General features: G+C 37.0%; 1 protein-coding gene across 16 annotated transcripts in view; it reads left to right on the forward strand.

Annotated features, from left to right (window-relative positions):
• The window catches only part of GPHN (gephyrin), a 621,731-nt gene that overhangs the window by 345,185 nt on the left and 262,644 nt on the right, over positions 1 to 13,902 (forward strand). For 9 of the 16 annotated variants that reach the window (XR_007475727.1, XM_049706378.1, XM_049706371.1 and 6 more), the window contains 3 exons: positions 2,340 to 2,406; positions 8,290 to 8,562; positions 9,889 to 9,996. Coding sequence is in view for 15 of the 16 variants with exons in the window: in XM_049706378.1 (XP_049562335.1) it covers positions 2,340 to 2,406; positions 8,290 to 8,562; positions 9,889 to 9,996 (448 nt within the window). In the remaining variant the exon portion in view is untranslated. The remainder of the gene's footprint in view (positions 1 to 2,339; positions 2,407 to 8,289; positions 8,563 to 9,888; positions 9,997 to 13,902) is intronic. The other 7 variants (XM_049706375.1, XM_033428749.2, XM_049706377.1 and 4 more) reach the window with 1 other exon arrangement.

Below are 13,902 nucleotides of genomic sequence, written 5' to 3' on the forward strand. Positions count from 1 at the left end.
CCTACCAAATGGCAGAAGATATATGCAAATCATGTATCCATAAGTGGTTAATATTCAAAACTATAAACAACAATTTTTTTTAATTAAAAAATGGGCAGAGGATCTGAATAGACATTTTTCCAAAGAAGACATACAGATGGCCAACAGGCACATCAGAAGATGTTCAACATCACTAATTCAGGAAAAGCAACTCAAAACCACAATGAGATATCATCTCACACCCATTAGAATGGCTGTTATTGAAAACAATAACAAGTGTTGGAGAGGAGATGCAGAAAAGGGAACCCTCATACACTGTTGGTGGCAGTGTACATTAGTGCAGCCACTGTGGAAAAAAGTATGGAGGTTCCTAAATACATTAAAAATAGAACTGTCATATGATCCAGCAATTCGACCTTTGGGTATTTATCCAAAGCAAACAGAATCCCTATCTCAAAAAGATATCTGCACCTCCATCTTTACTGCAGCATTATTTACAATAGCCAGGACATGGAAACCAACTAAGTATCCATTGATGGGTAAATGGATAAAGGAAATGAGGTATATATATGCTATAGAACATTATTCAGTCATAAAAAATAAGAAAATCTTGCTACTTGTGACAACATGAATGGACTTTGAGTCCATTGTGCTAAGTAAAATAGGTCAGAGAAAGACAAATACTATGTGATCTCACTTACATATGCAATCTAAAAATAATCAACTCATAGATACAGAGAACAGATTGGTGGTTGCCAGAAGCAGGGGTTGCTGCGTGGGTAAAATGCGTGAAGGTGGTTGAAAGGCACAAATTTCCACATATAAATCCTGGGGATGTAATGTACAGCATGTTGATTATAGTTAATAATATTGTATCGTATAGTTGAAAGTTTCTGAGAGAGTAGATTGTAAGAGTTCTCATCACAAGAAAAAAATTGTACTGTGTGTGGTGATGGATATTAACTTATCGTGATAATCATTTCACAAAGTATACACATATCAAATAATTATGTTGTATACCTAAAACTAATACAATGTTATTTGTCAACTATATCTCAATTAAAAAGAAAAGCGTATGGAAAGTTTTAAATAGCTATGAACACTTTGTGAATAGGACAAGAAAAAAACAATAAAATAAAAGACAATTTTAGGTTATTTCAAAGAGTTAAAGTAATTAAAGAAGAAACTCAATCAGAAGTTTTAGGAAAAGATTCTTATGTGGCTTACAATCTAAGTTGTGAAATTTTAGAAATAGACTAATCTAATCTAGTCCTTTTGTTTTCAAATGATGGAAATGATATCATTACCAGGTCAAAGTAACACAGCCAATTATTGGAAGAGCATGATTTGAACTCTCATGAAATCTAGGCCTTCAACTCTTTTTTTTTTTTTTAAAGATGTTGGGGGTAGGAGTTTATTAATTAATTTATTTATTTTTGCTGTGTTGGGTCTTCGTCTCTGTGCGAGGGCTTTCTCTAGTTGTGGCAAGCGGGGGCCACTCTTCATTGCGGTGCGTGGGCCTCTCATTATCGCGGCCTCTTGTGTTGCAGAGCACAGACTCCAGACGTGCAGGCTCAGTAGTTGTGGCTCACGGGCCCAGTTGCTCCGCAGCATGTGGGATCCTCCCAGACCAGGGCTCGAACCTGTGTCCCCTGCATTAGCAGGCAAATTCTCAACCACTGCGCCACCAGGGAAGCCCATAGGCCTTCAACTCTTTATTCCAGTTTCCCATGCTTTTCCACTATTTATGTTTCTTATCTAAGCACTTGGTTTAAAAGTGGCCTGAAAATTTACAATGATCTCTGAAAGACCTTTCTACTTTAAATTGACACATTATCAATGAATCAGTTAACAGCTGAGCTCTCTAAACTCTCCCCAATGCTGTTGATTTATGAGAGACCTGTCTTACTTTAAAACTTATAGACTTCCTGAGAAGCAAGAGTTTAAACATCTCACTCAACTCATGAGTGCCTTATGTGTTAGACTTTTGAACATAGATATTACTCTACTAGTCATTTTTAATATGCTATCTCATTGAATTCTTAGAACTGTAAGAGATATGAAAAAGTTGAAGTTAGAGGAAGAAGATAATTTGGCCAGTATTTCTTTAAAGTGGCTAATTTATTCTGATTTCATGTTCAGTGCATTTTTCAAATCCCCTGCACTAACCATTATTATGAAAATCTCAGCCAGAGTGAGTGCCCAATTTGTATAACAATTGGTGAATCTTTAGCTATAACAACTTTATTCCTAAAACAGTTGTTCACATATAAAGTACAATGATTGATCTTTGTTGTTGAATGTATTTAAACCAACTATCATTCTAATTTAGTATTCATCAGGTTTCTCTTTCCTTCCAGGCCTGTATGTGGAATCAGAGGGAAAACTCTGATAATTAACTTGCCAGGTAGCAAGAAAGGATCTCAGGTAAGCTATCTTGAGATTTATATGGTTTAGTGTAAGAAATTTTGGCCACTGTGAGAGCCAAACAAAAAGTTGGAGCACTCCACAAGACTACCCTCACTTCTGACACCAATTACAGTTCAATGCCTTCCCCAAACCACCCTCAGTTTCAGTAATTCACAAGATGGATTCAGAGAACTCATTGAAAGGTGGGATACTCATGGTTATGGTTTATTACAGGGAAAGGATACAGATTAAAATCAACCAAGGGAAGGAGTACATAAGACAGAATAAAGGAGAGGTACCAAATGGAGAGCTTCTAATATCTTCTTCCTGTGGAATCATGAACACATTGCTCTCCGGGCATCAGTGTGTAACAGCACAGGGATTATTGCTTATCAGGGAAGCTCTAAGCCCTTAGCATCTGGAGTTTTTATTGAGGCACATCATATACTGCCCATATACCTGTAGTCTCCAACACTTTCCAAAGGCAAAATTGATACCACATTTCCCAAAGCCCCCATCATAAATCACAGTTAGACTGTCTGGTGGCCAGAGTTTCCAGACAAACAAAGACACTCCTTTCATTTCCCAGTAACTGAGGGCAAAGGCCAGACTCTCTTTGGGTAAGGTTAATTCTGTATTACACAAGCTACCCCCTGGCCTCTGGCCAAGGCTTTCTTACAACAAAACAATCATATTTGTATGGCTGGCCATCTGTATTTAGTATAGCATGTATATTATAGACACAACATCAGTAGCAGTGTGAATATGCCTAAGATTTGGAGGAGCCAGAGTGGGATAGGAATAAATTTAGAGAAACATGTAATTCATCCTCTAAAGCCATTATACAAATTTTCATATTTTTGTACTCATTTACTAATTTTCCATCTTGATCTACTATTATTTGTGCCCTATGATACATTCTCACAGCTATTTACCATAGAAATTAGCTCTCTTGCTCAGGCCAATCATTTCCCATTGGTATTGCGTATTGAGGAGGCTTTAATTCACATTCCCAGTATATATCACTATCAATATCAGCATTATAATCTTATTAACAATGCCTGTATTATAACATATCATAGTATATTAGTAAATATAACCTGAAAAATAAGAGTCAAAAGATACTGGCACATTACTGGAGTCCTACACAGACATTAACAGTTATCCTAGTCGTCATGATATCATATGATCAAAACATGTCCCAGAGCAATGTTCCTCAGGTTTACAGACTTGTCAGGTTCCAAAAGCAGGAGTAGTCTCAGCAACATATGGCTTTTCCCTTTCTGGCATCTGCTACAGCTGAGCCAAGAAACAATATCGTCTTTGTTCTAAGCTTCTTTTGAGACACCAAGGTAATACTGGATTTCCCTTGTTGCATAACGCATTTACTCATTCCTTTACCTTTAACTGCCATTCCTCCTTCTCTCCATTTATACTCAGACATTTCCTTTGAACATCTTTGAATGAGACCGTTGGTTTGGCCACTGGGCTGGCCCAGATTGCCATTAGTAATACTAGTTTAGCAAGTACTTCCCACTCAGTCCATTTCATTCATATAAGATAAGGTTAAGGTTACATAGGTACCGAGCTAGTAGGCAGTCTGAAACACCAGGCAATATAACTGCATTTACTGTCAAGCCCAATTTGACCAGATGGAGTAAGACATAGTCTACACCATCAGGCCCTTAGGAATTCTGACATAAAGATTTAAAAGTATAGTTACGGTTTGGGCTTAAGAATCATCCCTGCTTCTGGCACCCACAGTTGCAGCCCTGGTCCTAGGACCATTGCATCAGGTAGAAAAGAAGAAAGTTGAGGTGACGTGGGGAAAAACGAAAAAGGTTAACCGTAAAGAGAAAAGTATAGTTGTACAAGCATCCTTTGCCATCCCCTCTTCCCAGAAAAGTAGAGGAATCTGTCTAGAAGGAACTCTCACTTAGCCTCCCTATTGTTGAGTGTGATCACACACTAATGAAGGCTTCATGACTTTATCTCCTCACATTTTAGACAACAAATATTTCAATTGCCCATTTCAATTTTCTATCATATTTTTGCTCTGAGGATGAAAGTGTTCCTTGGTCTGAAGAAATGTGCCTCCATGGTCATTGATACAATATCTTCTTTTCTGGTCCTTTTATAGTACATTGAACATTTGCATCTACTCTGGGATAAGCAAAGCTCATACCAGAGTAAGTGTCTATACCTGTTAGGACCCATTTGTAGCCTCCAGGGACTAAAAGCATCAGTCCAACATGACAGCTATGTGTAGGACTTTTCCCCTGTGGAATTTGCTGCATAGCCCTCTGCCTCTGTGTCTCTCTTTTTAGCAGACAAAACAGTTCTTATTGGCATTTTGTGTCTCAGAGTGTAAGAGGAATATATCTAGATTCAGCCCATCTCTGCATTGCTACAGACCTCCAGTGTCCACTCATTTTATGGACCCAGGTGGCCATCTCAAGCAAGTACACCAGGATATCTGCTCGCCAGTACCAATCAACTTCCAGTTCTGGAAGGGAATTCTTCTTGTGGGCATTAACATAATCTACTTTAATATACCCCTTACGTTCCCAGAGTGATTTCCACAGGGCCATGTCCCATACAGGTATTCCTTTAATAGACCAGTTTTCCATTGCCCATCTGCCTGACCATACGGCCAGGCCATTTGGACACTTCCCGTGACTCAGTAAAAACCCAAACATAGGTGCAAACATGTAGTTCAGCCCATCGAGCTGATTTGTTTTTACCTTCTTCAATCAGAGTGGCGGCCTTCCAAACAGGATGCTGTCCCTTCACCTTGGAATTGCCATCCATAAACCAAGCAGCTCTTTGTTGATCAATAGAAAGCTGTTTATAGGGCACCGCCCAAGTGGCCCAAGTGGCCATAGGATCCAGCAGCTCCTCAGGTGGTTCCGAAGTCAGCCCTAGGTGAAAAGAGGCTGCCTGCTCGTGAGTACCTCCTTGCATTCTCCTGGTAGCATGATTCTATATGCAACATTTCCATTTTATTATGGAACTCTCCTGGGCATTGCCATCCCCATTAGAGCTTTTCTCTGAAATTACCCAAGACCTTTTGGATATTTCAGGTTTTAGGATTATTTTGTGTCCTTTAGTTATAAAGGCAGTCTCAGTTAAAGTCAAATAGCAAGTAGTAATTGTCTCTCAAATGGAAATTTTCTGGTCCAAAATCCCAGCAGTTGTTGTTGGGTGGCACTCAGAAGTTTTTGCTATAAGCCCAGTCTGCACTCCACACAGGGCTTTTGTACAGCAAATTAATGAACTGTGTGGGCCCATTTAGTATGTCCAATTATATTGGTGGAAGAGTGGATTTACATGCCTGCTGTTTTACAATATGAGGTAGAGGACGAATTCTCCAGTCAGACACAACATCCATGCCCATAATACATTCAGGTAAAGGAGATTCACCACTTCACATGAAGTTCACTTTCCAAACATTCTGATTCTTATCCAAACATTCACCTTAATCCCATCAACTATTGCATTCCTATATCTTCCCATTCTAACTGTACCCCCTCCCCCATTAGGATCTCAACAGGTTGTAGAATCACAGTACATGAAGCTCCCATGTCAAGGAGTTCCAGAAAAGTCTCTTCTCTGTCTCCTGATGATTTTAGCCATTTGTGTGCATATGGCCTTGGAGTTTAAGGCCTGGGTTGGGTCAAGGGATCCATACCCTTTTGTCAGACCTTATATTGATTAGATTATGGGTCCATCACTTAAGGTGATTAAAGGTAAGGTTTCTTTGCTTCCTAGCTTTTTTAATTGCTCCAAACCAGGGTAAATAGAGATTTGTTTAGGACCCCTTAATGTTAGGAGACCAGCAGGGTCTCCAGTCTGTCTATTCAGCCCACAGCAGTGCTTCTTTAAGACCTCTGTTTTGTCCCCATCAATGCTTACTTTTTTCATACATTTCTTAATAACCATTTAAATATTTCCACCCTGCTAGGACAAGTCCCTTGAATCTCTTGTTTCTTTTTCCCCATTTTCTTATGAATCAGTCCAACTTTATTTACTGTTTATTGCTTCAACATAAATTTTTCCTTGGGAAGCAGCTCTGAGGCTAGCAGCTATATGTCAGACCATTCAGAATCCAAACTTGGCCCAGCCTCAGGATCCACCCCAACATTCTCCATTACTTTTGTTTTAGCTAGTACAGATACCATTAACCAAGAAATTGTGTGTTTACTTTGTTTTTTATCATTTTGCATTTCTTGTGCTTTGACATAACTCCTTAGGAGTTAGATCTTTCATTTTAAAACTTCATTGCTAATTTTATCTCCAGTAACTAACTACAGTACAGCTGCAGTTCCATACTGTGGGTGACCCTGTGTTCATCTAGGCTCTAAAGATTCGTTATCCACCACCCTCTCTTCCTTCCTCTTCCCAGATCACAAGTTTCAGTGAGTCAGGGTCTTTCTATCAAATCCCACTTCTTAACACCAACTGTAAGGAGTTTTGACCAACTGCAGAAGTTAGCCAGCTACAAAGTTGGAGCACTCCATAAGACTGCCCTCATTTCTGACACCAATTGCAATTGAGGGGATTTCTAAAATCACCCTCACTTTTAATAATTCACAAGAAGGACTCACAGAACTCACTGAAAGCTGTTATACTTATGGGTATGTTGTATTACAGGGAAAGAATACAGGTTGAAATCAGCCAAGGAAAGAAGCACATATGGCAGAGTCTAAGAGAGGTACCAAACAGGGAACTTCTGGTCATCCTCTTCCATGGAATCATGGAAGCATCACCTCCTCTTAGCCACAATATAAGACAGTATACACAGAGTATTGGTAACTATGTACATTCTCCTTTGCCTTTGGTGTTCAGAGTTTTTATTAGGATTTGATCACGTATTGCCCACATGGTTGACCTTAAGTCAGCCATTCCCAGTTCTTTCCAGAGGCAAAACTGATACAGTGTTTCCCAAAGCCCTCATAGTAAACCACATTGTTAGACTGTGCAGTGGCCAAAGCCCCCAGGCAAACAGAGACACTCTTATCAGGCATGACATAACAAGGAACTAGAGATCACCTCCCAAAAACTAAGAGTAAAGACCAGACCTCTCTTTGATTAAAGTTAAATTCTTCACTATACAGTTTTTTCCAGTAGGTTAAAAGATTAGATACCTTCCAGGTAGTCCATAAATTGTAAGATATTTCTTTACATATTAGAATTTAAGGTAAGTTACTGTAAATGTAAAAGAGAAAGACCTCTGCTCAAACATATTCCCCAAACATATCTGGCCTTATGTTCTGATTTTAAAATTCTCACCTATTTTCTTTTGGTGATACAATATAGGTAATAATGGATATATTTTGAGCATTAGCTGCCTGTTCTCCTTGCTTGGCACCCTGCAATAAATGCTGTACTTTCCTTCACTGCCCCCTAAAAAAAAGAAACCAAGAGACTATATTGACTTTTATGCTGTACAAACTTATACCTATTTTTACATATTGTACAACGTTGTCTAGCTGTACATTATGACTGTAGTCAGAACTTATCTCTCTGAATAAAATAGTTCAGTACTCAATTGGTTTGTTAGTTCTAGTATCCTTCTCTAACCAGAAAGGTAAAAATTCTTACCTGCTCTCTCATAATGTATCTTTAAACCCCAAAGTTGTATAGAAATTTTACTTAAAAAAAAAAAAATGTGATGTGTGCTTATATAGTGTAGTTCTTCAGCTTATGGAGAATACCGTAATATATACCATTCTTACTTCATATTTTGCATTGCTAAGACAATACATTAAATATGATTCTTTCTTAAGACAGATGGAGAGAAAATCACAAATCCAAAATCACAAACACATTTGATTGCTGCCATTTTGTTTGCCTATAAAAATGCTTTATCTTCATTTTTTTTCTTCCTCTTGCATACAGGAATGCTTTCAGTTCATACTGCCAGCCCTACCTCATGCCATTGACCTTTTACGTGATGCCATTGTAAAAGTAAAAGAAGTGCATGATGAACTTGAAGATTTACCTTCCCCACCACCACCTCTTTCCCCTCCTCCCACAACTAGCCCCCATAAACAGACAGAAGACAAAGGGGTTCAATGTGAAGAAGAGGAAGAAGAGAAGAAAGACAGTGGTGTTGCTTCAACAGAAGATAGTTCTTCATCACATATAACTGCAGCAGCCATTGCGGCCAAGGTAAGTCTGCTGAGAGAGACCCAGAGATCTAAAGGACCCACAGGTAAATGTATTGATTTCATCTCTCTTTCCATCCCATTCTTCCATAAGTTAAGTACCACTTCAGGGCATCCTTTAAAAAGAACGGGGATATTCATGACACTCCACAGCTATATTCCCTCCATTATGTAGAGTTCTTGAAAGCATTGAAGTTTTATTCTGAGTTCTGAGGCATTAAAAATTCTGCTGTTATCTACTGAAGTAATAGCTCCAATGATAAACAATGTGACATTTAAGAACTCTTTGAAGATGTCATTTTTGTGATCATAGTAAATATACAATGTTCATGTATTCAGAACATCAAATATTCACAAATTCTTAGAGGAGCACCAAACTGAAGGTAAGATACCTAAGGTGGTTCAAGAAATTAGCTGAGGAAGATTAATAAATATTTTTTTTAAAGACAAGACTTTTCAGCAGTTAAGTAGCACTTATTTAACTATTGGACACAAATTACTCCAGTCATAAAGAGAAGAAATGGATGTAAGATATTCATGTTTTTAATTTAATAAAGTAATAAATATTATTAAAACAGCATCAAAGTGTTACAAGTTCTCTTTGAACAATTCTGGGAGTAAATATAGTACCATGAAGTACTTCAGTAAATTTAGTTATCATCTTAAAGTCACAGAACATGATTTATATTATTATCCATATCTAGTATAACCCACCTTGTACACTTTAAAATCTTCAGACAGTAGAATATCACTTCTGGGAGTAATGATTGTTCATTGAGAGTGTAAAGATTGAAAATCTAATCACTATATGAAGTGATTTTTAAACTTTATGGCTCATCCAGATACTTTGGGTATGAGCATAGCATGAGAGGATTTTTTTGACAATGTATATATTGGAAAGGATCATAGAGATCCTTTGGAAGTGTCCATTCAGACAACAAGTAGGTGGTTCTTTCACTGAAGATGGGATTATTCTGTCTCCAGATCCATTCAGTGATCCATTAAGTCCTCACTTAAGGCTAGTAAGTAATTGTTGTGTGTGAGGTTTGTTCTGTTTTTATGGAAATGATTGATGAAATACATTATTAAATCATCGTATGTTCTCTTTCTTTTACTCTTAATTAAAAGAGTTAAAAGTACCATCAGTTTCAATCTTAAAAAAAGCTTGTACCATTTGAAATCTAAGCTAATTTTGTCATTCTTCATTTGAAAATTTTTGACATTCCATTGTTCCATTTGTTTTCACCCTTTTTCCTTTCCAGTCATTTTGCTTGTATAGTTTCATGTTTTCCTGTCACTATATTCATAGTTGTTATGTGTTGTGCATTAGAAGCATCCATTCTACACCAGTCCTGCTGTTATCATGGCACACGGTGAGCAGCCCATCCCTGGTCTCATCAGTTATTCCCATGATGCAACAGGCAGTGCAGAGGAACCGGTAAGACAAGAGGCTTTTGCATTAATGATTTTGCAAGCATACAGCCTACCTCCTATCCTTGGAGGTAGGCTATAGCATATGACGGAAGATGTGTTTTACTCTGAAAGACCTTCACTAGTGCTTTTTTGGGAAAGTGTAAGTGCCACTGACTATCTTCCATCAAGGAATTTAATAGAGTTTCTCCTGTACCTAAAGTACTCTAACATCATTAAGATTTTGTAGTATGTGGCAATGAACTTTCATCACATGACTTTCAAGAAATTCATTGCTCAGAAGTTATCTTTTTCTTTAGTAATTTCATCACATACCTTAAAATAAATTGCCTAGCTTAATTAAGATAATCCCTTAAGAGGATCACATTAAGTTTTAATATCCAAACAGATTGGTCAAGATAATATTTAATTTGTATTAATCTTGCTTTTTTTCCTTATGATTTTGCATCTTTTTTTCTTTTCTTTCACTATGTTCTCATTACAACCATTTAGAAAGTTGAGTCTTTGTACAAATTCTGATATTACTGATCTTCATATAGAAACTTTTAAGGGTGTTTATCACTTCTTTCAGTCATTGGCTGAATGATACTTTGTAAAAAGTGTCAGGCTAGGAAAGATTAAACTGATAAGTATAGCTGAATAAGCAGTGACAATTTAGACCATGGCTGCAAAAGAAACCTCAGTCCCTGATATGAATATAAAATGAGAAGGAAAAAGAAAAATAAGTAATAAGTGTAATTTTGTTTTTAATCCTTAGGAAGAAAAAACACCCAGGATTTCAGGGGGATGCAGGGAGGAAAACTAGTATCAGTCGACCCTTAGGAGCTAAACTACCAAATGATGACTTTAACGCTTATATTCAACAAGCCATGCCTGGTTGGAAACAAACTTAGCTGAGTCAAAGGCCAAGTAGAAAATGTAAATATTGATTAATAAAATTATTAATGAATTCCAGTTGACAACTGAATTCTCCAGCTATAGCTTTGCTGTAACTTATAAACATTCCAAAGTATACCAAACTGTCTTTTGTATTCTCATATTATAAAGCAGCCACAGCAACTACAATAATTATCCTGGTTTTCAAACTAAAATATTTGGAAGTTTTGTATTCATAACCAAGCTTTTAAGTTATCATATTCTGAGTTTCGTATTATTACACAGAAAATGATTTGAATAACTCTTCAATAGTTAGCTCCTAGTGATCTGAATACCGGTTATTGCCAAACTGATCAACTTGCTTTTTCAGGAAACAAGGAGGCTTGAGAAGTGCTTCTCATAATGGATATTTGTTAGTTGCCTCTCCAGCAGCCATTTCCCATCCGTCTTTCTAACACTACACTGCATTTCCCAGTCATATAGTTTGGGTGAGATTGACTAATCCTCCAGGGTAGGTGGCTTAGTATAATCAGCATATCTATTTCACATAACCACAGTTTTTAGTTCAAGGAACACATAATTCAGGTCAATAGGAGCAAGTGGGTCTCATCTCTTAGATTTTATTTGAATGACTAGGAACATAGACTCTCTGTTTCCTATTGAATATGAATGAGGAAATATACAACTCAAAGAATTCCTATCTTGGAACCATGAAAGTAATGCCTGCCAATAATGGAGCCAACTGGAAAGAAGCATTCCTAAGAAATGGGAGAGAAAGAGAGGTACTCGGTCCTGTCACATTTTTCGACCACTTACTCCAGCCCCTGTTGAACTATACCCGCCTCTTGACTTTTCAGTTACCTGAGCCAATACGTTACTTTGAAAAAGCTAATTAGAGATAGAGATGGGTAAACTGTTGTCTGCAACCAAAAAGCATCTTGACTAATAATTCTCAGTATGTAGTGTCTCATCAAAGAGCTGAAAAGACTTCCTTATAATAACTGAAACATAAATAGGAATCCCTGAAGTTTCATATTTGAGTGAGAAACCTGATTCAAGAGAACAGAGAGTAGGGGTGTGTGACACATGGAAGGAAAAAAGGAAAGATAAATCTTGCCCCTCTGTGATTACTAAATAAGTGTAAAGGTCTTTTCAAGGAGACTGGATCCAAACCTGAAGAAACTACAACTATACTTTGCATAATGCTTGTATTATGCTTGCAAAACTCCAAGCATAATGAGAGGCAAGGAGGAATTTAAGACAAAAATAGCCATGGAGATACATAGTAAGAAATCTTGTCTTACTGACAGAAATTAAATCTTCTGGAGAAGTCCCACATAATAATGATGGTCCCCAAGCTCCACTGGATGCAAGAAAATCTGCTGCTTGCCCTGGGAAGAAAGAGTTGCTGATTTCCTTTTGGGAAAGAATATGGAGAAAACAAATATGTTAGATTGATATGGTCAGTCAGGAAGTGTCTATCTTCCTAGGGCATTTATTTGGAACTTAAGAGAGAAAATGCTAAAAGTTAGCAACCTGCCACACTTACAGATTTGCCTGGAGATAAATGATACCATTACAAAAGACCAGAAGCACTTAAAAAGTTTTGGTCAGAAAATTGAAGAATATACATATTTGTATATATATGGTTTTATTGTTTCTTCCTATCCATGATGATTTTAGTATATTAAAATAATATTAATTGTCAGTCATTCTTCTAAACATTTTATATATACCAACACTTTACATACATTGTCATTTTACTTATGAGAAAATTGACACACAAAGAGGTTAAGGACATATAACCAGCTAGAGACTAAACTGGTATTCAAGTCCAGGCAGTCTGGCTCCAGAATCATCACTCTTCACCTCTCTGCTATAGCAACTCTCAGTGCAAAAGAGAAAGAAAAAGAATGATGTTATGGGAGATGACTAACTAGTTACAAATTCTTCTAAAGAATGAGAATTAGGATTTTTAGACCTTGGTTTGGAATACTTGAATGACAAAATGTATTGCACAACCTAAGAACTGTGAACAGTAGACTATATTTACTCTGGAAGTTTGCTGGTCCAAGCAGCAAAGCTTTAAGCTATAAGCACAATTGGAGTCAGAAATATATTTAGATAAATCCATGAAAACAAATACTTCGGAGAACACAGTATGTATGCGTTAAAGGATAATATTTTTAAAGGTTGAATCATAATATTCATAGAAATATAAATGTGTCAATTATTCTATTTAATTAATTAATGAGAGAACAGTAAGCTGTTAAACCAGTTCAAAGAAAAAAAATCAAAGGACACATACATATATCAACAGTCACAAAGACTGGGATGAATTTATAAATAGATACAAAATTGGTCAGTATACACAGGGCAATAATCAATTGTTCCTTCTCAAGGCAAAATTTATTTGCATTTCTGTAGACAATAATTTGCATTAGCATTAGTTTTCTATAACTTGCAGAGTTGTAAAATAGTGAAAGTAAAAAGTGCAGATAACCCAGAAGAGTATACAAATCAGGACATTTAATAATCTTTCTTGCCCATTTTCTTGACAACTCTCTACACCCCCAATCATAATAATCTCATAATGATTTTTGTTGCAAAAAAATGGCAGATCTCATTAGTTTGGGATTGATTATTTATTTAGCTGCAGCAAGGTATTAATTAACCAGGTAGCTTCTCTGAGTTTGCTTTGCAAATACTGAGGCTGCAAAATTAACTTCTCTCTGGAAGTTTTCATAGGGAATCTCAGATTTTACTTTTAAAAGTTTCTATTTTTGCCATTCCAAGTTTAGGAAACCAAGCCCCAGACAATCTCTTCACCCTATTTTACCTGCAGGTACCTGTTACTGGGTGAATTCCTCTCTTCTCCAGGTCACCAAAAGTTCATTACCATATATAAGTGACCTTCCTTAACCACATGCAAGGCTGAGACCCTCTACTTCAGGTACCAGGTCATTTTTCCTGGGAGGGCTTTATAGGTATTAGCTTCGTGAGTACAGCCAGTCTTTGTTCTTCAGAAGTGGTAGGC

Source organism: Orcinus orca, chromosome 2 (genome assembly GCF_937001465.1).
Source record: "Orcinus orca chromosome 2, mOrcOrc1.1, whole genome shotgun sequence".
NCBI lineage: Eukaryota > Metazoa > Chordata > Mammalia > Artiodactyla > Delphinidae > Orcinus > Orcinus orca.